We start from the raw sequence: 25551 nt of genomic DNA, 5'->3' as shown, positions 1-25551 counted from the left end.
TAAAAATACAGTATCATTGGTACAGTTGTTTTAATTGAAAGTGATGCGTGGAAGTAAAGGTAATAAATATATAAAGTGTGGATCCATAAAGGGATTTACAATAGTAATAATTAAATCGCAGAAGAATTGCATCATAGATAAAAAGTTAGAGATTGAAATGTGAAGAATAATTTATAGGCCTTTAACACTAGTCAGAGGAGTAAAAACTAATACACTGATACAGTGTGACACCACACATAATATTAAAATTAGAAGAAAAAAGGTATGATATGGTTAGTTGCCATGATGCTGTGGAACTCGAAAACAGAGACTCTAGGGAAAAATGACAATTCGTTATTATTATTGATCAATCTTTTCTTTAAAAATCATAATCGCAAAGATATAATCCAAGAATAATTTTTACAATTTGTTTTAGAGCAAAACCGTATTAGGATGTCTAATGTTTCCAACAGTAGGAATCGAACACCAGGTCTTAGAGCTGCAAGACTTTGAATTCATTGCTGTCCCACCTGACGACTTTACACTTACTTATATTTGTTTATTTTCCAAAAGAAAGCACACCGCAAATATTGACAGGATAACCTTGAGAACAATAGATAGTGTTTTGTGTTAAGCCAACATTAAACCTAAGTTAATGAAATATACTTTAACAATAAAGATAGGGGCGCTCGACTCGTAATTTGAACATTGCGGGTTCGAATCTCTGTTACATAAAAGTAGATTTCCTACATCCACTTACTGGTACCTTTTGGAAGTGATAGTTATTACTTCCTGCCAGCTTTTGTTAGCTATTCTATGTCCTTTTTATTGTCTTGTGGTTTATTTCCTACATTCTGTATAACTAGTTCTCCAACTAATTATTTTAGGTTATCGTCAGCTGAAATCGACAAGTTTTGTAACTTCGAGATGGTATATTTGGTTATTCATATGCGGCTTTAATAGATTCTAATCTCATTGCCAACTACAGAGCTTATTAATTGAGAAGCCTGGATAATTATATGAAAGCTACTAGATTTTTGTGGCGTCAAATTTGGAACATTTTAGGCCTACTCCAACAAACTTACTTCATCTTAACATCATGCACTCTCAAGTTAACATTTAAATTACAACGTAAAAGTTTAGCTTACAACAATATAATGTAATGCTATCCTAGTCTGGAACAAACTTTTATGTTTCAAAGTTGGTCCTAATCTTAAGTTAAAGCATCGGCTTCTGTTCACTGCATCGTCCACTTTGATTACTTTTGTTAATAAAGATTAATTTTCTCTTACGCTATATTATGTTCAGTCTCTTTCTAGCTCCAAATCCAACCAAAGTAATAACTATATTTACTCTGCTACGAAGTTCTTGACAAAACATCTAATTATCTTTGAATAATTATCAAGAGATAATTCATTACATCTGAGAATACCATGTATGGTGGGAAAGTATAAAAATCTTCTATAATAATATTTTACATAATCATTTAAAAAAACGAAAATGAATAATCGCATATCAAGATTTGAAAATTTATCCTGGGTAAAATCTGACACCATAAGTCAATAAGTGTGAGGTTCAAAACTTGAGGAATGATGTACTGTTGTCACTATGGTGAATTAGTGTTCACCAAAGTTGGGGCTTTTAAAGTGTTACGTATTATTATTTATTGCTAAGGAGCCTTAAATGTATTATGTTAAATATTACGATTTCAAATAGCTTGAACCTCAGTTATACGCAATTTAAATTTATAAGTTATTTAAATATAGAGATGTTTCAAATTTATTATGTTTACAACAAGATTATTAAACACAGTTTTCTTTCTTAATACAAATATATTTTAACATATAATGATAAAGTTTATAACAGTTATTACAAATAACGATTTATATACAACAGCTTTATAAACAACATTGAGTGTTCTATCTGATCCAGAAATTTCCTTGATATCCTGTTGAGGGTTCACGATGAGTGAATTAATTTTAGTTTATATCGGTCCATTTTACTTATCAGGGAGCTAGCTAGCTAGCTCTTCGCTGATCACACGCACATTTTTCACATCTGAAATTATATACTGTCTTCGTAAGAATACTAACTTTCGATGTCAATCCGCTAAAGTTAAATGATTTCTAATGTTCGAAATCTACAAACGTTCCTTGTCAAGCATCTGAAGTTTGCAAGTAATAAGCGTTTATCATATTTAAAGCTTCTGGGGTTTACTGTATATCAACTGCAGCAAACCAATAATAGATACTGTTCTTTCCGTGTTGCGTTGATTATCTTTTATAAGCGTTAGGCAAATTTTAGAAATTTCAGCTGGTACAACAATACTTTTGATGTGCTGGTGCTTTCGAGAAACATATACTGTTGGTTTTTACACTAGAGAATTTTCTACACATTTAGTTAATGGGTAGGAATTTCGCAATGCACATTGAACAGTATACACTGCATGCATTTTTAAATAAATACTTAATTGAAAAACATTGATATGAAAATAAATATATAATAGTAAATACATCACACGAACTAGAACTGAGGGAAGTTTTAAATATTATGTATATGAAACAGATATGTAACAGCACTGAACATATGTAGCATCCGTATTGTAGCACTACTGGAAAAAATAGTGTGAAACTCGTCCACACTTTAATTAACGACGGTATAAATTTTACTCGAGGAAGACAGCAATACAAAATCGTTGTTATGAATTTTTTTGTGAAATATTTAACAGGAGATTAGGAGCATTAAAACAAATGTGCAAAACCCGCAAGTTGTTTTGTGTGACCCTCCAGTCCGCTAAACATGGGAGATTATTTGAACCAAACTTAATTTGTTCATCGTAGCTCTAGCGATCTAAAAGAATCACTAGGAAAATGTTTCATATAATATCAAAATTTTCTTGAGATTTAGATTAAAACTTGTACACAAACAAGTTTTTTTCCCCATTAATCCTGTTTATATGTTTACTTAGATCGAGAAATGAATTTTGTTGTTTTTGTTGACGTTTAACATTTAAATTGCTGGTCATCTGAAGAAACGCTATACTAAGTCGTAACAGCAAAATGTTGAACTGTAAATTTCTGAGGGTCGCAGGTTCGCGCCGGAGTCGTGCCTAACATGCTCGCCCTCCCAGCCGTGGGGCGTTATAATGTGACGGTCAATCCCACTATTCGTTGGTAAAAGAGTAGCCCAAGAGGTGGCGGTGGGTGGTGATGACTAGCTGCCTTCCCTCTAGTCTTACACTGCTAAATTAGGGACGGCTAGCACAGATAGCCCTCGAGTAGCTTTGTGCGAAATTCAAAAACAAACAAACAAATGAACTGTAAATTGATTCTCCATTAAGATCTGATGAAGTAGCTAAACGTTTGTATTACAAAGATCATAAAATAAAACTTTGGTGAATCCGACTGCTGAACTGCCTTGTCTTTTTTATGAATATAAAGTAAAAGCGCTTTCATACTTAGTTCACGATAAAGTAAATATAAGACGACACCAGGTGGAAGTCGTGTTTGCAGTTGGCTAGTTTCTGAAGGCCAACACATATTGGATATCCGGTTTAAGTGGCGTCGACATTTGTGCCTGTGCATTTTATTATACTAGTTGAATGCAAACGTGTTTTATTCTTCACAAGTAGAATACTAAACTATTCCAAAGAGCTCGAATTTTGGGTCTAGTTTGGAAACAATATTTAAGCTTATAATTTTTTGCCACAGTTTCGTTTAATAAATAACTTATCAGTGTAATTGTGCACTCAGATAAGACGTTGGTTTGTTATAGTGTTAGACTTGCAGAGAAAAGCTGAATAGTTCTAAAAATCATTTTTTTTTTTTTTTTAACTCTGTAGTCTCAACTGTTTCTCTTGGTTTTTTTATGCACCACAATAAACGACTTCCTGTCTTGACCTACCATCCAACGCTCAGATAATTATTTTTTTAATGGAGACGGTTAATTATTAGCCGGGTAGAAAAAAAAAAAACAACGTAGAAGTACGACAGTTGCTTCACTGTGGAACGTAACCCTACTGCGCATGCGTTGTGACGTTCTCAACCTGCGCTTATTTAATACAATTTAGTAAATTTCTAGAGTGTGCAGTCCAACACAAAACTCTTAAAGAGTTTTTTCGAGTTACGCGGAGTTCTATAGTATTGTCACAAACATTTTTGTAAAAAGCCAAACATCTTCGCTTCAGTATCATTAAAGAGGGCTAACAATAACATTTTGATTACGAGGGTCAACATGAAGATACACACATTTTGCGTTCTCGTAATCTTCTTCATGACAGTTCAAGAAGGTAAGGTACATTTGTTGTTATATAACAGGGAGGTCAGGATGATGATATTTGTATTTTGTGTTTTTACAGACCTGATTATGGTGATAAACCATAATTTGTATTATATTCTACATATCGCCTATATATGTTGTTTTTCCACAGTCTGTTTCGTATCATAATTTATTTCTAACGTGTCTCCGATTTATTATGCCACATATATCAACGAATTACTATTTCAAATAAGAAGATTATTGTAAAAAGGTTAAAGAAAAGGTTGTTGTGAACACGTGAATTTGAAAAGGGTCTAACTACAACAAATAAATGAGAAGAAAAAAGGCTTAAATTGCACACTAGAACAAATGTGTTCTGTTTTGTAAACAAATGTCACAAAATATGTTTACATCATTAGGACCCTGTTCATACTCCTTTCAACTCGAAGGTACGAAAGATCTGACCTAAGGGTTAAAAAAATAATAGAAGTTAAGACTTGATGTCAGAAAAACACGTAGGTACAAGAAGTCATGATAGAATGTGATAAATACCCTACCACCCAAGCGTTTACCTAAAGATGATCTAACAAGGTCTAAACGTTGTCCTGCATTTTATTTTAATTAACTTTTTAATACTCATATCAGCCGTCTTGAGAACACATTAGAATTCATCACTGCTTTGGTCATGGTTATTTTCAAACTTCAATGGGCTTAGGCTGCAACTCAGAGACAGAAACTGGCGTGGTGTTCAAGTAACCTTCTTTAAGTTCCTGATAACTGATTTTTTCCGATCAGTTCATGAGTTTTTATCCAATCTCTTCCTAGTGTTCTTACGATCTTCCAAATAGTATACGTAACTTCCCGCAAGTAGTACTCATACTTAATTGGTTATTTTTCCTCGATCTTTGTGCAATACTCAATAACAAAAACAAAAGTGCTTATTCATTGGTTGAAGATAGAGTCGGTAAATTGGCAGCCTCTTCTTATGTATTTATACCCACATTCCAGTTACTGATACTTCTTCAAAACATCGGCTTCATGCCTTTTCTGGCAGTTTTGTGCATGAAAACCATTAATCTTCTGTAGTTTTGGCTCATACTGCGACGTCTTCAAGCTGTAGGGGAACATTTTCAGTTCGTTTTTTTACTGAGACTTTCGTAACTCTCCCTTGACCTCGATAGCGTCAGCTTGTAGTTAGTATAATCATAGAAACAGAAAGTTTCTCAACACGGCAATCGTCGTTAGATAACCATTTTTATACTTTTGTAAATAAGCATCACACTTCTCCTTCATACACATAATGATTAAATATTTGAAGCATTTTAAATGCCCAAAAATACTCCACTTGGCTGCACTTTGAGGAAAAAAATGTTAAGGCTGGTAAGCAAACGTGAAGGCGAAGTCGAGACAGGTTAGAGAAGGTAAGTCGAAAAACTGCTAACAAAACATCTAAACAAGCAAGCTCCTTGGTTTAATATAATTAGTGATATATAAAAGGAATTAAGTGACGCCATGAACCTCTTTTGTTTTTCCAGGAAATGTTCAGTTTGTTTTTACTCGTACTGTTGTAAATGTCTTGTTTCAGGTACAATGTAGCTGGAGACGAAAGCGTATTCCCTGTACCCTCCCCTCTTCCATAAAGGATAGTATCCACTTTCTTAACATCATAAAATATATTAACATTGATGGACAGTTACCACCCAACAATCTCTTTTGCACGATGGATGTTTCTTCTTTTTACCCCAATATTCTACATGATGAAGGACTAGAAACTCTAAAGCCTGCATTAAACGCATCTAACCATCAGAATTTTAAACAGTAACTGATCTTAGCAGCCTGGTTGTAACTCTGAACAATCTGAATTCAATAACGAACAGGTTAATAGCACTGCAAAGGGTACCAAAATAGCTTCTAATTATTCCAATATTTTTATGGCGTATATTGAAAATCAAATTTTATAACTTAACCCTGTAGAACCTCATACATGGAAATGTTACACAGACGATATATTTTTCATTTGGACAGCCGGTCTTAAACCACTTAAAGAATTTGTCTTCCATGCAAACTCATTTAATGAAACAATCAAGTTCACCTATGATTACTAGCCTACCCAGAATAACGTTTTTAACATTACTGTCTTTTTTAAAGAACGGAATTTTACACAATACTGACTTGTACAAGCAACCTACAGACAGACCATAATATATTCACAATAAAAACTGTCACTCCGCTCTCACTAAACGGAACACTACCTACAGCCAAACTCTTAGATGAAACAAACTACAGAAAACACACCAGTGACCTAAAACAAACCATGTTACGAAGAGGATATAAAAATACTGAAATCGACAGACAGATCGAAAAGGCTAACAACACTCAGTGGAGAATCGGAAATAATACTAAAGTTTTAAATGTAAATCCTCTTATTATCACCTGCCAATTTAAACTCGAATATTTCACTAATTCTGCAAAAAAAAACAAAACGAAAAACATTTTTATCTCCTGCAACTCAACAAATATTTAACAAATATTTGCTGAAGTTCCCATTTTCTCCTCTCAAACAAAAACAGAACTCTAATAAAAGACTTCATTATTCACATAAAAGTGAAATACATCGCACCCAAAAATGGTTCTCATCTTTGCAATAAAGCTCGGTATCAAACCTGCAACTTCATAAAACTCACGGATTCATTTTGTGACAAACACAGCAAAAAGAAACTTCATTCCAAGAAATTACTTGTGTAACACAAATACCATTTACCTTATACAGTGTGAAAAATGCAATTCCCGATATGTGGGACATACCCAAACAACTCTCACAGAACGTTCCTGCAACATAAATCTTCTGTTAACCCCAAAAACGACATCCTTATTGGTCAACACTTTAACCAACCAGGTCATTCCATTAACGATGTTACTCTCATCCGCACTGAAACAGGATTCAAAACTATAATTGTTAGAGAGATAAAAGAAACATATTGGATCGCTAATCTAAACGCCGTTTAATCTAGATTTTTGAGTCGGCGATCTCTGATCATTGGTTTCATCTTTATCAGAAAAATATTTGTTATTCTTTACTTGTTTCTATCATGTAGCATAAACCCTAACTTTACTAAACTTATCATTTATTTAAGGTAATTTTCAATATCCGTTTGCATAAATTGGTTAGATTAACATCTCATTTTCAATCAGTCTCTAGGTGTCGCCTTTATTTTATTTAAATTCTTGAGTATAGTTTTACATGTATACATTTAGCCAATTCTGAAGCAAAACATCCCTAACGTCTTTTTACGTAATGCTTGATATCTAATTTTCAATCAGTCTCCATCAGTTTTCAATCAGTTTCAATCAGACTAAAACTCTTTTTCAAGTATAGTTATACCCATATGTCTGCAGACTTCCAACGCTTAGGAGCGGGTTTCGATACTCGTGGTTGGCAGAGCACAGATAGCCAATTATGTAGCTTTGGGCTTACCTTCAAAAAACAAGAGTAGTTATATATGTACAAATATTTAGCAAAACGTCCCTAACGTTTTTTTCATATAACGCTCTCGTCGCGTGCTACAATGCACATAAAATAAGAAACTTATAACCGTATACGAAAAAATATATCAAAAATTTCTTACAAAACCGAATGACGTTCATGACGTCGCTCAACTTCCCTTAATATATCACTTGCTCGATTACACCACCATTCCTAATTTACCCCTGAAGAAATAAGTGCTCAGTTTATAGGGTTTTTTATCAGAGTAATTAGGTCTTTATTTCGGCTTGTTACACCTATATTAATACACAAATATTTATCACAAGTATTGCGCAACTGCTTTTTTCGAAGAGTTGGGATAACTGTAGTGAAATTATTAATTAAATTTTACATAAAAAAAACGATAAATGAAAAGAGACCGCGATGTCATGATTTCAACCCAGTATACACTTAAGAAGGTTGGGGACGAATACATGTAAACTATCTCTGTCACGGTTAACTTTTAAAGCTTCCCACCACGAGTATGACCATCGTACTACGTTACAATGAGGTAAAAGTGACTACATCTTTCACAAATTAAAATTTATTTTTTTAATTCTCCTTTTCTCTTACAGACTTTTCATGAAAAATTTAATAATAAATATTGTAACTTCATTGGAGCTTAAAGGATTTTGAAATGAACAAAATGGGAATTTTTACATGCTTACAAATGCAAACAACTTTATTGAATAGAAGACTACACTTACACTCTTGATATACACGTATATGGAAGTAACTAAAAATGTAAAAAATAACGACACTTACAAACAAGAATATCTATTTATATCTTCCAAATTTTAAGCCAAGAAAACTTGTTATCCATGGGCGTGCGGTGATTTGTTCTCATGGGGAAGCAAAATCATAAAAAAGTGGATTATAAAAATTAAAAAAATGTACAGGACGGCCAATAAAGGTAAAATTAATTAACATTAAGTACTTTTAATTAAAGATAAATACAAGACATATTCGATGACTTGCTTTACCTATATGTTAATTCCAAACTCCTCTTCATGGAAACAATCAGTCTTTATTTCCAGATCATTCTTGATTCTGTTTGACAGGCCAGAAAAATACATTTGATTTCTCTAAGTGGGATTTCAATAATGGATCATATTTCTTGCATAAATTTATCAGTTCCATATAACTGCTCGATGATTCGTTTTTTTCTTGTTTGTTTTTTTTTGGAATTTTACGCAAAGCTACACGAGGGCTATCTACGCTAGCCATCCATGATTTAATAGTGTGAGACTAGAGGGAAGGCAGCTAGTCATCACCACCCACTGCCAACTCTTGTGCTACTGTTTTACCAACGAATAGTTGGATTTCCCGTAACATTATAACGCTCCCACGGTTGAAAGGGCGAGCATGTTTAGTGCGACGGGGATTCGAACCTGCGAACGTCAGATTATGAATCAAACACTTTAACCCACCTGGCCGTGCCGGGCCGCCTGGTGATTTATCACTACCTCTAAGAGCTAATTGTTGTTTGTCCAATTAGCATACTACTTCGATTAATCTTTTTAGAATGTCTCTATTCCTCTTTATCTTTTCATTGTGCATTTGCATATTTATATTATGTTGGTTATTTAGTTGGAATTCAATCCGTGATTTTCTAACTCTAACTGGGTCGAGAGTTGAAAATATATCACTGGAGGAATTTTCATGTCTTTTAATTGCCTTATACATATTATATAAATTATCAAATCCGTTTGAGTTCCATGTCCCAAATTCACTGTTAAGTAATGAATACGGCAAGCGGAAATGCTTCTGCAAGTTAGGACACTGAATTTTCTAACGCGTTGCTTTGCTCTTCCAGTCAGACTTAAGAGTTGGCATCAGTGTACTATTTCTGATGATGATTTCTTTATCATAAAAACACTTTGTATCAAAATTGTTTACTAATAAGCTTTTAATAATAATAATAACTACAATTTTTTATTATCTAATGGTTCCATATAAAATCTGAAGGGTGACACTTCACAAAAGCTGGCCCGGCATGGCCAAGCGTGTTAAGGCGTGCGACTCGTAATGTGAAGGTCGCTAGTTCGCATCCCCATCGCGCCAAACATGCTCGCCCTTTCAGCAGTGGGGGCGTTATAATGTGACAGTCAATTTCACTATTCGTTGGTAAAAGAGTAGCCCAAGAGTTGGCGGTGGGTGGTGATGACTAGCTGCCTTCCCTCTTGCCTTACGCTGCTAAATTAGGGACGGCTAGCACAGATAGCCCTCGAGTAGCTTGGTGCGAAATTCAAAACAAACAAACCTCACAAAAAATGTATTCACACACAAAAAAGTTAATAGTGTCATTTCAGTAATGACGAGAAAACCCACTTGTAGAGAAATAATATATATATGTAAAAACGGCTGGTTTGGGTTAAGAAAAATATTTATTTTGAGGAGCGAACAACGTTTCGACTTTGTTCGGTCATCGTCAGGTTCACAAAGAGGTAACTGACCGATAGCTGGCCACATGTTTAAAGGCGGTTGTGTAACTGAGTGTAGGAATGTAGAGGGCATGCTTAGATGTTGACGATATTTATTAATATAGGTATAAAGATATTCCTTTGTATTGGTTTATTTTGGGCTTGAGTTGTTGTATAAGAAAAGCTTCTTTAATTTTGCGTTTGTTTATGTTTGTTTCTTTATTTAGTATTTGGGTGTTTTCTATGGTTATGTTGTGTTTATTTGATTTGCAGTGTTTGAAACGTGTGATGGTGACTTTTTGAATCTGGTTTTCATTTTTCTACTTGTTTCTCCAATATAGAAGTCGTGGTAGTTGTGTTGTTGTTTGAATTAAGCACAATGCTACACAATGGGCTATCTGTGCTCTGCCCACCACGAGTATCGAAACCCGCTCCTAAGCGTTGGAAGTCTGCAGACATACCGCTGAGCCACTGGGGGGGCAAGTTGTGGCACTTATTACATTGTATTTTATAAATAATATTAGTGTGGTGTTTGTCAGTGTAGTTTTATTTTGTATAATTCGTCGTTAATTTTATCTCACCATATAAAATTAACGAAGAATTAGACAAAATAAGACAATACTTCATCAACATCAATAAGTTTCCTCCACATACCATTGAAAACATTATACGTACACACTTAGACAAAAAGCAAAATCAGCTAACAAAAGTAAATATATCCCACGAATTAGAAAATCACGAAACCATATACTGCTGCATACCGTGTATTCCCGACATCAGCAGGAAAATAACCAACATATGGCAAAAACTAGTAACAAAATATGACGAAACCAGGCACAAAACTAAGGTCTATACTATGCAAAAACTACACTGACAAACACCACACTAACATTATTTATAAAATACAATGTGATAAGTGACTTCTGTATAGGAGAAACAAGTAGAAAAATGGAAACCAGATTCAAATAACACAAAAAGTCACGTTCACACGTTTTCGAACACTGCAAATCAAATAAACACGATATAACCATAGAAAACACCCAAATACTAAATAAAGAAACAAACATAAACAAAGGCAAAATTATAGAAGCCTTACTTATACAACTATTAAAGCCCAAAATAAACCAATATAAAGGAATATATTAGGTAACAAAAATGCAGGATAAAAGCTAAAATTAACTCAAAAAAAGGAAGCATCTTGTGAGCTGTAATATAAATTCTTCCCAATAGTGCTTTAGCCGGTACGAGGAGATTACTAGTTATATACGGTGTACTAAAGTGCTTCCGTATGAATCGGTAGCAAGTTCATAACGTCATATTCAGCTGATACTTACAAATTAACTTTTTTAACATATACCGGTGAAGCACTGCACACCTTTACTACCATCTAAAATATTTTTTATTTAGCTGTTAAACTAATCTAATTCATTAGATTAAACTTATCTACTTCATAACATTATAACTTTAAGCTTATGTTGTTTATATATTTAGTTATTTGTTTTGCTTTTCGCTGTCATTATAACGAAGAGTCATTATTATAGAGTCGTTCACGTGGAGTTGTATTATAAGAAGATTATTTTGTTATTTTCATTTTTTTGGAGAGAAATAGTTATGTGAAAAATAAATAAAATAGTTTGAGAACCTAAAAATAAAATACAAAATCGTAGGTTCCACATTGCGTTAGTTTTTCTCAACTGTGCATTTAAGTTTGTTTTCACCGCTTAAGCTATCAAATATTTTTCATTTTATGGTTATTTAGAAAAGTTGAAAATGTGTTTTTATTTTTATTGAAGTAACCCTAGTACAATATTCTGTTCCGGTACAATAAGTTAGGACTGAATACATGAATCCTAAATCATTAGACAGATGTGAAGGTTTTGCATTTGTTTAATGATGTATAAAATTTAAACTACGAATAGAAATTATCATTCAATTCTATCTAAATAATGGATATTTTGCACATGAAAGATGGTCGACAAAGACGTAATCAAATAAAATGTAAAGTAAGATAAGTGGGATGAATAAGTAAGATTTTGTCTTCATCAACTGATTTTGGTTGGTATTTGCATTTAGTGTAATTTCATATTTAGGGTTATGAACGTGAAATAGTTTTCATTTTTGAGTTCGTTATATAAACACTTGAGATTGAATTTTATAATTATTTTTAAGCTACTTGATAAAGTATATACTCGCGTTAGAATAGTCCTCATTACAGGATAGCTCAAAAGTAATAGGACACTGATAAATATTATATATATATATTTCTTTCAGTACAGAAAGGTAACAGCGGTAATTCCCACGATGGTACAAATCTCATTCAATTGCTCAATTCCATTTTCTTCTACCCTTATGTTTACCTGAACAGAGATTGACATCACGAAATACCTCTCTGTACAAGCATTTTAACAGGGCGATTACTTTCGAGCAGATTCCTTAATACAACCTTTCAAAATGTACGTTAAGTAGATATCTAGTACTAATTTTTAACTCGTAGATTTTCAACTGTGGTAATAATGTAAGTAGATAGATTTATGAATTTTTATACATTAAAGTAACATATCTTATTGTTTTCTAGTTTCAATGCGTGAAGTGTTTACAGTAGCCATGATTAAACAATTCGAAAAGGCTTAAAAATAAATACCTGAGAACGTTCCTTTTATCGAAAAGGAAAACAAAGAAACAAAACAGTGAATGTCTTTATTATTTTTACTTTGTAATCATGGATATTCGTGAACCTGTAGGTATCATAAACATTTTCGAATCTGTGTATATTGTACTGTAACACAGAATAAATTTAATTATTGATAATTCTAGTATTTTGATCTGACATATACATTCAAATGAAGCACTTATCAAAAAATATAGAATTAAAACAATCACAAAGAAAAATAATTAAAAATAACGAAAAATGTAGGATTATGTAGTTTACCTCATTTTGGTTCACATTAGAAGTATTTGGTATCAAATATTGACAAGTTTCTTAACATGTGTTCTTGTAATTACTGCTAATAATGAGATCTATTAAAACTGGATATTTGAGGTTTGTTTATGGGATATCGTATTTTAAGTTTCAGACGGTGAAATGTTTTCGAATTTGTTTTTGTTTTTTTGTTTTATTGTACAAAAACAAAATACCAGTAGCTTACAGTCTTGCATACTGAAGTTGGTAAATGTATTATGTAATTCTAACCACGTTTAGGGGCTGCCATAAAATGCTGGGAGTGTAATTCGCAATACGACCCGAAATGTAGTGACCCGTTCAATAATTTGACCATGCCTTTGATAGACTGCAACCAAAAATCCTTGCCTGATTACCCTAACACAACAGCAACTTTGTGCAAAAAAGTTCTTCATATAGGTAAGTTTTGAAGATATGTTTCTTGCATCCCAACACTTCAACCAGGATCTGATGGAAAGCACTTCAGAATGGTAAGCTCTGAAGACAGATTATTGGTATCCCAACATTCCAGTCAGACTGTACAGGAAAGTCGTTTAAGAAAGATAAGTTTTTCAACTAGACTACTAGTACTTCAACACTACAATCAGGCTGTGAAGGAAAGGTATTTAAGAAAGGTAAGTTTTTCAACTAGACTACTGGTACTTCAACATTAAAAGCAGGCTTTACAGGAAAATCGTTAAAGAAAAATAAGTTTTTCAACTAGACTAATGGAACTTCAACACTACAATCAGGCTGTGCAAGAAAGTCTTCCGTAAAAGTAAGTTTTGTAACTAGACTACTGGTGCTTTTAACTATAACCACGTTTTGCAGGGAAGTAGTTTAGGAAAGTAAGTTTTGGATCTAGATAACTTGGTATCACAACACTCCAATCACACTGTCCAGGAAAGTCGTCCAGACAGAACTTAAATTGTACTAAATAATCATATTTTATGTTCAGTGAGATACTTTAAAATCGAGTTGATAGAGTTATTATGGGATATAGGATTACACATGCTATGGACAATTTGCCATAGGATAGAAAGTTTGTTTGGTTTGAATTTCGCGCAAAACTACACAAGCGTTATCCGTCTCTAATTTAGCAATGTCAAACTAGAGTGAAGGCAGCTAGTTATTCCCACCCACCGTCAACTCTTGGGTTACTCTTTTACCAATAAATAATGGGAAATGACTGTCACATTATAACGCTCTCAGGGCTAAAAGAGCGAACATATTTGGGGTGACGGGGATTCGAACCCGTGACCCTCAGATTACAAGTCGAACGATTGTTTTTTGTTTTTTTTGGAATTTCGCACAAAGCTACTCGAGGGCTATCTGTGCTAGCCGTCCCTAATTTAGCAGTGTAAGACTAGAGGGAAGGCAGCTAGTCATCACCACCCACCGCCAACTCTTGGGCTACTATTTTACCAACGAATAGTGGGATTGACCGTCACATTATAACGCCCCCACGGCTGGGAGGGCGAGCATGTTTAGCGCGACGCGGGCGCGAATCCGCGACCCTCGGATTACGAGTCGCACGCCTTACGCGCTTGGTCATGCCAGGCCAAGTCGAACGCCTTAACACACTGGCCTTGCGGGACCCTGAGTACAGTGTTGTACAAATTAAGGAGAAAATAAGAATTACACCCATTATACAGTAAATAAGAATTAAAGAAAATTCATGATAATGGAGATCGGGAAAAGTGGACTCATTTTCTGTTTTCATGTTATGAAAACTGAACATCAATTCGTCGGTAAAAAGAAAGGAAAAACTGAAATTTTTTTAATGTGTGTGAAAAGGTAAAAAAAAAAAATTAGCTTGACAAGAAACATTCAAAATTAGTAGAAGTCGAATAATGAATCCGTACAAAGCTATAAACAACCGAATCAACTTAAGTTTTCCTCATTTGTCCCAGGGTAAGTGCATAGGTTTCCACCCGGTTCATGGGTCAAATATATATGTATGTGTATATACATGTTTTAAAACTAGTTACCTGGTGATAAAGCCTTCACTTACGGAACCGTGGTAGTAATAACTGTAATATGTGAAACAATTATCTTTTTTTCCTGAATTCTGTAGCTTCCCGTAAATTAAATAAATTTTCTTTTTCTTCTACGATTCTTACTGACAAATTTGGCTCAAATATATCTGCAGTGTTTCCTATTCTGTAAATATCAACTGCCCTTAAGGCAAATTGCCTATATCATGCTAAAGATATTGTTAAGGCATCTTTAAACCATTGTCTACGTTTAGAGAAAAGATGTTATTTAATGATGTTTGCGGCCTTGAGTTGAATTTCATTGATTTTGTTTGATCAAGGTTACGGTGGTGACTGGCTTCTCTTAAAAACTTTCCTTGCGTTGCAAATTTTCACGATTTGGTCTCAAGTTAGCGGATGCAGAGTGGCATTTTACCCGGGAATATTATTTTGGGTAGAATTAGCCCCCCAAGTCAGTGTTTCGATATATAAACTGAGTAGTCTGTTTTATTGATTTAATAGTTGTGGTACCGTTAAGGTTGAAACTGTTACAAAGTCTTAATATTAGATAAACTATTGTCAACACATTCATGCGTCTTCTTTAGTTTCACGTTGTCTTTTGACAAAAAAACAACAACAAAAAACGTGTGAACGCCCAGATGATCCAGGATCTTGGAATTCCATAATGACACAGAAGGTCAGCAAGCTGTTAAGGTTAAGTGACCTTGGGAGGTGTTGAAATTATCCAAACTTTTTATTAAGCAACATTTGATTGTTCTTCTTTTTATTTGTTTTCCAGTTGTCTTCCAGTGATATAATGGTATGTCTGACGACTTAAACGCTAAAATCCAGACTTCGATACTCGTGGTGGGCAGAGCACAGATAACCCATTCTATAACTTTGTGCTTAATTACGAAATAAAATCTATTTGTATAACATTCTTGTTGGTTTCAAATCAATTTGATGACCAAAATCTCTTACGTGAAGAAAAGATGATGTCGTTTCTGTTTTTATATTTAATGTGTCTACACTTCAGGTTTCACCGTCATAATCTTTCTCACATTATCGGACTCCAAGGTACAATATTGTTGTAAGCTCTGTTTTCTTATTGTTGTAAAGGAAACTGTTATTTGTTGGCTAGAGGTGGTTGCAGGTCGTTGATGATAAAATTAAGTTCAGGAAGTTAAGATACTTCTAAAACTTTAAGAAAAACTCTAAGAGTGTAATTTCTTGTTCTAAGGATGTGACATAAAGTTCTAGAATATTAGAAATAAATTGAATTAATGTTATTTAAATTAAATGGATACGTGAATGCCCACAAAAATATTATCGATGGAGTCCATTTGTGCAGGAAATCAGCTTTAACAGTGTAAGCCAATAGACTAAAATAACATGTGTTATATGGGTTTAAACACAAATTTACAGTTTTAATAAAAGTTTACTGCATAATATATGCATTTTTTGAATGCCCCTTTTTACGAGCACCCATCACGAGATATTGAATTATTTTCACCAAATAATTAGAAATAACATGTGAGAAAGAACCATGTGATAACAATATAAGAGTCTTGTTGTTGTTTTTACTTTCATGTGTATTTCTGCTTGAAATAAGATTACTTTTAAAAGTTATCTGATATCTGTCAACATAATATGAATGCTGGCGTAAACTGGTTGTGCTTGCCTTTTTAATGTATTTATGTTATGAACAAGTTAAAGCGTTCTTGACATGTTCTTGACAACTCGGTGTCTATGGTTTGTATATTAGAAAATTAACTTCATACGTTATTCAGCTTACCGCTGTTGCTGTTTTTCCTTGAAGACGTACAAATGAAATACGTTAAGAGAATGAATGATCGTTCAGGTGTGACACGTGGAGCCGTAGAGTGGTGTGCATATTACCTCAAACTCCTTTGTACGTCTTTTATTAAATTTTACGAGGTTAAAAAGACAACAGTAACTCTCCAGGTTAGTGTAGCCGGCTGTGAAAGGAGTTTAGCCAGCTAAAACTGATCGAAATCACCTTAGAACCAATGTGACAGAAAAGAGACTGAAGTGTGTAAAAGTAATTAGTGTCCAACAGAGAGCGTACTCTTTCTATTCATCTTGATGTTGTTGCTGACATGTTCGTTACTAAGTTTCCAAATACAAGGTTAATGTTGATTTAAAATCAAAGAGGAGGATCGTTCTGGTTGTTGTTTTGGTAAGTTAATGATTTTGACAATTATTTATCAATACACTTCCCCACCCCAAGCTAAATATGCTGGAATGGTCAAAAACCTTTTAATATATTTTAAGGTCTGTGAGTATTTTGGGAATTCAAAACTTAATACATAGCATTTTCTGAAATCCAACATTGATTCGGCGTAATTTAGCATTAACGTGGGAGATATCGAGTCACTTCAAAATTACACGTGAGAATTAGATGTCATGTTTTGGGTACCTCGTAACAAATTTCGGCTTGTCTCCCCCTTCCCACACCAAATATTAGTGCTGGTACTGTATTGATTATAATGATAAATACTTAGACTTAGCAAGTTATAAACAAAAGGATTAATTTTAAACATCAGTTTGGTAATTATTCTGCAAAAAAAGTTATATTTTTATGTATAATTTTGTGTGTGAATATATATATATATATGTAAGTAACACGTAAAAATTTATCTTGCATGAAAGAATGAGTTATTATTTGTACTTTGCCAATTGCAAGACTCAACCCTAAATAACATCATAAGCTCATGAAGCTTACCTCTGAGATACCGCGGGTTTCTTCATGATAAATATATATTTAAGTAACTTCTGTAGTAGTTTTAAAGTGTGTGTATTGTTTGCTTTCAGAAGTTCGAATCTTTAAAAAACGACCAAAGACCAATAATGAAGAATCCCCAATTCTTTTTGCTTTCATTTGTGACTATATTATGTTATGAAGTAGTTTTATGTCCACTTAACTTTTGTTTTTGAAGTTTCCATAGTTTACAGTATTGCCAGTAGTTGATGTGCTATGTACTTTTGAAATATTAGAATATTTTAATTTATTTAAAAAGTAAATATTTTAAAGTGTAAAAATCGTGTTTTGTGTTGTTTTTTTGACAACATATAAAATACAGTTTCAAACATTTCTTGCAACATGCTTTTACATGTGTGCTATTGAAATATTACTTTTATAAGGTCATATATTGCTAGAGTTAGGACATTAATATTTAGAGTTATTGTTTTCCCCAGTGGATATTAGATTGAAAAAAACTGAATACGCTGATTCAAAATAATATATATATATCGCACATCAAATGATAAAAATGTTGTGAACAAATATATCAACTTATTTTAACTCTTTACATAACAACTTCACTAATGTATTTATTTACATGTATAATTATTTTTTATTCTGTTAGTGAACAACGAGTATCAATACATTCGAAGCTGTGGATGGGTGACAGATAAAAACCATGAACTGGATTGTGTCGAAAGATCGGGAAATAATTACATGCTCGTCTGTAACTGTAATACACATGGCTGCAACAATGCCTTTTTCAACCAGCTCAATTTTCTCGCCCTGGGTATCTCTATCTTTTGTTCTGTAACTCGTTACATAATTCTCTGGTAATATTTTCAAGTATTTGTGCTGTAGTCGGTAGGTTCCATCGTTTAGTACATGATAGTCAGAAGAAGGTGAAAGATCAAAAGAATTTGAAAACATTAAAAGGCAAATTAATATCATGATACATGTTTTTAACTGTTTGTGTATTTCTTTGTGAAAAGTATGTTGTAATATATCTCTGAAATTGTGATTTTACAATAAAAAATTGCATCTTGGCCACACAAACTTTTCCACCTATACCTCACCTAACAGATCATTTGTTATTTTCTTTTATTTAAATTATTGTGTAAGGGTAAACATTGTGAATTACTTCAACATTTTTACGGTATATATAAAACATCTACTTTGATTTTATTTATGTGTAAAAGTAATACAGGTCCTTACACAGAAAGTTTGAAAGGAGTATTGCGAGTTGTGAGATCAAAAGCCAACACATTTTATGAGAAATACAAGCAGCATGCTAAGGCTACGGGGACCTGTGGGTATGGGACTATTTCAAGCTATAAAATTTTAATGCTTCATGAGAAAAATGTAGAGTATTTAGAAAACGATAAATACCACAGATAGATGCGATACAAATATATAATACTTTCTTAAATCCTAAAACAAACAAAATAAGAGCGTAAAAATATTGACTAAGATGACTATGGAGTTGACATTCTTTATAACTGAATTTACTTTATTAAGTATATCAAAGAAGAATTGGTAAACACGTAAGAAAAACATATAGGCAAAACATTTATAATAACGGAGAAAGAGTTATATTTTGCAAAGCAGTATTGCAATAGTTGATGAAATATTGATATAAAAGAGTACCCTCATGAACAAGGTCTGCACAACTTTGTAGAAGCTATCATTGCACAATTGTATTGTGAATACATGAACATATGATGAATCTGCACAATTTTAGAATACGCGTTTATTCGTTTTGTTCTGTTATCAATTAGAGCCCGGCATGACCAGGTGGTTAAGGCACTCGAGTCGTATTCCGACGGTTGCGGGCTCTAATCCTTGTCACACTAAACATGCTCGTCGTGGGGGCGTTATAATATGAGAGTCAATCCCATTATTCGTTGGTAAAAGAGTTACCCAAGAGTTGGTAATTTTGCACTGCAAAACTAGGGACAGAAATCACAGATAGCCCTCGTGTAACTTTTCGCAAAATTCAAAAACGAAGAAACAATCTATTATCAATTAGTAGCTTTCAGTTCATCACAGTTCATTTAGTTTTATAAACAAGCTTCCTTGTTTACTTAATGTTGAACCTAGTAATTTACTAGAAACTTGAGATATAAAAAATACAACAAATTATTTCTCCACCTGGTAACTAAAGCTTATTATATTTGTGGAAATAAATTAGAGACATCAATGGAAGAAATAGTGGTTGCATATATTCAGTTACTTATGTTTATTTTCATATTAATTATAGCACCATTAGCGAAGTATTTCCATTTCAACGGCTCCCTGGTAACTTTTGTCTTGAATTTCTCTCAAAGCTACTCGAAGGCTCTCTGCGCTAGCCGTCCCTAATTTAACAGTGTAAGGCTAGAGGGGAGGCAGCTAGTCATCACTACCCAATGCCAGTTCATGGGCTACTCTTTTACCCACGAAGAGTGAGATTGACCGTAACATTATTTTGTACGCCCACACGGCTGAAAGGGCGAGCATGTTTGATGTTACGGGGATTCTAACCCGAGACCCTCAGATTAGAAGTCAAGCGCCTTAAACCACCTGGCCATGCCAGACCTTCCTGGTTGGTAAAATGGTAAGTTTACAGAATTATAATGCTAAAATTTGAAAATGAGAAAATGTCAGTGAAAAGAAACAACGGCTATAATTGGTATTTTCAGTGTGTACACATTTTGAAGCATTCAGTCATTTTCAAACATTTCAAAGACTGGACGCTTAGGTGTTAAAAAGATACTGGAGTGAATTAGAAAATGTTTATTTTGGGTTGAGTGTTGGAAATCTGTAGAGAATTTGTGTAAAAGATGTGAATTGTGCTGTGATTAAAACGGTCCACAAAAGGAATAGCATAGGCAGCTACAGTATTATTATGTTGGAGCACCACTTGCTATCGATGTACTTGGTTCTCTTTCACAGCGAAATAATGGAAATACGTAAATCATAGCTGTGGTTGACTATTTCATGATATACACAAACAAAGCTGTTTTAACCAGGAAGAAAAACTCTAGCAAGGAAACTGATCAACAAATCTTTTCAAGATTTGATGTCTTCCTACGGATATTCACTTAAACCGGGAAGGGACTCTAAATAAGTTTTGTTCTTGAAAATGTGTCATCTAATGATACAAAAGACCAGGACAACAACCTTTCATCCATCTTTTGATGTTGTGGATTAGCAGTAAATTTGATTAGTATTAAATCAATTAACCATTTATGTGAATGAACATTAGAAAATGTTGAATTAAGGTATTCCCTTGTTACCGATGGATCATCATTGTTCATACAGCAGTAGGTGGAATAGCAGGCAGCTCAATAAGATCACTGATGTTTGAAAATAATTTAAAGTACCATTGGACCTTTTGTATTTTCATATAGAAAACAGTTACTCAGAAGAGTCTCAAATAGAAGCGTAGAAAGATTGAGGAACACCACTGATAGCATACTTGACTTTATCTAAGAAAACCTTAATTCAACTAGTGGTATCATGAACAGTTACTATGGCATTAGTGATAATAAGACTGGATTCTATCAAAATGACATAGCATACCTATACAATACCCATCACAAGAAAATAATCAAAAAATGTAGTTTAAAGGTGATCCAAGTCAAAGCTCCACTGTGGTCATCTTCGGAAACATGTACGTGAAAGAAAAACTAAATTGATAACTACAGCAAAGAACTTGAGAATGAAACGTTTTTAGTCTTCAGTGGATTCACTTAGTCATCTGCAAAGGAATACCTCCTCCAGTAACAGTACAACCAGTTACAACAATAAACGAGACACCATCTCATATGAATATCATTGACTCCGAAATAAAAAACTGTCGAGAAAAATTGGCAAAAGGACTGTGCACTGTAGTGTTTTATTTTTATATTAGGATTGTTCAAATGAATTCGCAATTCTGGAAGAGTGAAGTGTCGTGAGCTATAACTTTGATGTTTTCATTTATGTGTAAGCTAGAGAGTACATGACGTTTAAATCGAAACGTTTATCAATATAGGCCTAGAATAGCTAAAAAGTTATACATTTGACGTGAAGTTTGTTTGCTTGTTTTTTGAATTTCGCACAAAGCTGCTCGAGGGTTATCTGTGCTAGCCGTCCCTAATTTAGTAGTGTAAGACTAGAGGGAAGGCAGCTAGTCATCACCACCCACCGCCAACACTTGGGCTACTCTTTTACCAACGAATAGTGGGATTGACCATAACATTATAATGCCCCACGGCTGAAAGGGTGAGCATGTTTGGCGCGACAGTTTGACGTCAAGAATCTAGTGGTTTATTGATTTAATAGTGTGCAGATTTATTTGGAGAGCATTGAATGACAAGAATAGATTTTAAATGTGAGAATCAGAGAAGCATTTAACAAACTGCATCATACTTTATCTATTTTTTAAAGTTTTGAAAAATATGCTTCTATTTCCAACAGAAATAAAATTTTTCAATTAGCCCAGCTTTATTTTTAATTTATCTCACTAGAGGGCAGGTGTGTGCAGATTAATTAGATTTATATAAATAAATGACATTACTCCAGTTAAAGGCGATAAAACTTTTTGTTGCTTTTCTCTCTCAAGGAAACTGATTTAGAATTTTATCATATATAAAAGCCAATGAAAAATCCGTATTACGATAATATTCTGCAAATAATCCATTATATGATTCCTTTTTAATTATGTTTTTTATTTTTAAAATATTTTAGTATGTTGTGTTATATAAAAATGGGTCATTTGTGTAACATTACTATTTTTGTACTTCTGTTTATAAACGATGATGGATTTAAAAGAAGTTTATGAAATTATTAACTGATAGAGATAGCATCATGAATTATTTCATGAATTGTGTTTTATAAGTATCCTTTTCCTTGGTTTAGTATTGATAAGGAGTTTTCTGTGTTAATATGAATGTTTTAGTGTTAAATAAACTACAGTAATTCACTGGAATTTTTCACTTTGTTTTCTTCGAGGAATGTCTTACACCAAAGAAGAACAATATTAAAATTCTGAATATTCTTTTTAAAAAATACGCTTATAAAAGAAAGCGTGGTGTTAAAATGAATTATATAGTTGTAAAAGCTTGTTGATTGGTTCTTACACAATTTTTCGAGAGTTTTTTTTAATGTTACATGAAGAAAAACCAATAAAAATTGATTCTCGATTTTTTTCACATCGATTTGATTGTTTTTGAATTTCGCGCAAAGCTACTTGAGGGCTATCTGCGCCAACCATCCCTAATTTAGCAGTTTAAGTCTAGAGGGAAGGCAGCTAGTCATCACCATCCACCGCCAACTCTTGGGCTACTTTTTTACCAACGAATAGTGGGACTGACCGTCACATTACAACGCACCCACGGCTAAAAGGGGCGAGCATGTTTGGCGCGACGGGGATGCGAACCCGTGACCCTCAGATTACGAGTCGTACGCCTTAACCCGCCTGGCCACGCCGGGCCGTCAGTCGTCAATATATTCCATACTGCTACTAAAGACTTTTTTTTCTTGTTGTAGTGCTCTATTTGCTTCCCTTGCCTGTTGACATTGGCCTTTCAGGGAATTTTGCATAACGTATTTCTTTCGAAAGCAGCCGAATTAAAGTTTTCTACCTTCTCTTCTGAAGGTTTCCATAAATTGCTGATGTCTTAGGTCTACAATTTCTAAGCGCATGTTTAAACAGTTAAAAAGATACAAACATTCGTTGGGTGATGTGAGAAGATGATTCGATTGTTCTAGCCATCTTTTTGGACAGATTAAGTTAGAAACATAGCTAGAAACATATAAAGTTCTGGGTAGTGAGGCTTCGTTAGTTTCGAATGTTAGTTTATTATTTAGAGAACAGCACCAAAGATATGCCTAATTTTATCACAATACATTTTGGGTTATGTTTATTAACCATAGCCCTACTTTGTGAATGAGAAAGTTGGTTCTTATTGGGTTAGTGTGTCGTTTCGGATTCTATAACTTTCCTGACCGATTTTTTTCTGAGAGCTTTTCAATTTCTCTGGAGCATACTGGAAATTCCCTTCAACAAAATATTTTGTTCTTTGTTCTTACATCAGTTAACAGTTTCAGTCTATGTGTATTTAACCTCGGAAAGAATGTTTACATAACCTTCTAGCCACTGATCTAGTTTCAGAGGCATTTTATAAACTCACTCAGTGTAATTTGCTTTTATTTGTGAAAGAGATGCCTGTCTATGAAGTGTTATAGTTGAAAAACACTTTGTCATTAATTTATATACAATTTTATCATCTGAAAATTATCACTTCGTCAACGTTTGTCAAAATTATGACTATTAAACTTTTAAAAATATATTTGTAATACACTTTAGTAATGAAGTAACTCTTGTAATGTTCTAGATATTCGGGCTGTTAATGGTTGTTGGTCTAATTCTATTTTTCAATCCCATATCGTTGATTGATAATAATAAAACGTGTCTTCTGTCATCTAATGGTTCACAGAGGTAATAAAAATATTTTAATTTCTATGTCATTTTCTGATCATAAAAAGCCATACAATAAAACACCCAGGAGAAGATGGCCAGGTGTATGTTATACATTTTTCATCGACATTAAAAGACCTGTGGTACTTTTTCTCAGAGACACAACTTTTTCGTTTATAGAATCTACCGGAATAAATACAGCTTCCAAGTTAACTATGTTTGCTGACAATGAAATATATTAAAGCAAACAACCTCTTCCGGATTAGCACTAAAAGTAAAACTTTTATATTTCTGCAGAACACCTGAATAAATACAGCTTTCAAGTATATCTCTTGTTCTTACAATGAAATGTATAAAAATAAATTATTCCTTCCGGATTAACCCAAACTGTAGTTGATTTGTAGTCTTTGGAAAATGAAAAACTCAATATCAAGAATCTACTAAAGCCAGTTTTCTGATAGTAAATAGTACCAATATTACGACCATACCCTGATAATTCCATCTGTTAACAGTATAATAAACCATTCTAGAATCTGATATATTTTAAATAGGACTCAAGATTGGGAGTAGCAGTTTTTATTCTCATTTCACTTAATATGCTCATCCATTCAAAGGATATATATATATGGTTCAAATTTGAAACAATTTTATCAGCTTAGCCCTCATCATCCCTACATAATAGAAAAGGCAAGAATGAACATTTATCAATGTATATTTGTAATTATTTGATCCCCTCTAAGTTTAGTTTATCTTATTTTTGTCTATTAATATTCTACCACACTGTGTGGCTGTGTTATTATGTTGTTATCATGCAATTGTCATCCCTACTATCTTGTTTGCACTGTTTTTGAATGATTGATATTAGCCATCCCAACATTTAATTCATTTTTTGAAAGTTTTTCTTTATTTTTGCTTGTTTTTTTATTGGAGTGTTTCAATAGAAATAGTAAGGTTTTATTTAGAACATGTAATATTTATAGTTCACTTATTATTGGCTGGTTATTTCTGTTTCACCCTGTACTTAACTGTTGAAAGGAACAGCAAATTTCTGTAAGAAAGCTAACTTCAAAGGATAATGATAACATTGTTTACACTAGAACTATGATGTTTTTAACAGAATGACTCTGAGCTTTTTTGTTGTTGTTTTTTTCAAGTGAAAACTTGTACCTCATAGCTCCTTCATCTCTTTGATATTTAATTACAGTTTTGGACTCAGGATGGCAAACCTTTTCGACTGATGTATTTT

The 25551-nt window shown here is 33.4% G+C and overlaps 1 protein-coding gene across 1 annotated transcript; it reads left to right on the top strand.

The window, feature by feature from the left end:
• The first annotated feature begins 4021 nt into the window (after positions 1 to 4021).
• On the top strand, positions 4022 to 22814 carry LOC143255920 (UPAR/Ly6 domain-containing protein crok-like). Its single transcript, XM_076512348.1, has 3 exons — positions 4022 to 4267; positions 13382 to 13540; positions 18486 to 22814. Exons 1-3 carry the CDS (start codon positions 4213 to 4215, stop codon positions 18695 to 18697), a joined length of 426 nt encoding a protein of 141 aa, XP_076368463.1. The 5' UTR covers positions 4022 to 4212; the 3' UTR covers positions 18698 to 22814.
• Positions 22815 to 25551: the final 2737 nt, after the last annotated feature.

Source organism: Tachypleus tridentatus, chromosome 7 (genome assembly GCF_004210375.1).
Source record: "Tachypleus tridentatus isolate NWPU-2018 chromosome 7, ASM421037v1, whole genome shotgun sequence".
NCBI classification, from domain to species: Eukaryota; Metazoa; Arthropoda; class Merostomata; order Xiphosura; family Limulidae; genus Tachypleus; species Tachypleus tridentatus.
Note: the sequence above shows the minus strand (reverse complement) of the source record. Positions and strands in the feature narration are given on the sequence as shown.

What these genes read in the sequence shown, in the direction of transcription:
- LOC143255920 (XM_076512348.1), top strand. Translation starts at nt 4,213, where the DNA reads ATGAAGATACACACATTTTGCGTTCTCGTAATCTTCTTCATGACAGTT. An exon ending in CTTCATGACAGTTCAAGAAG is followed by an intron (nt 4,268 to 13,381) that starts GTAAGGTACATT and finishes AACCACGTTTAG; the next exon opens with GGGCTGCCATAAAATGCTGG. An exon ending in CAAAAAAGTTCTTCATATAG is followed by an intron (nt 13,541 to 18,485) that starts GTAAGTTTTGAA and finishes TTATTCTGTTAG; the next exon opens with TGAACAACGAGTATCAATAC.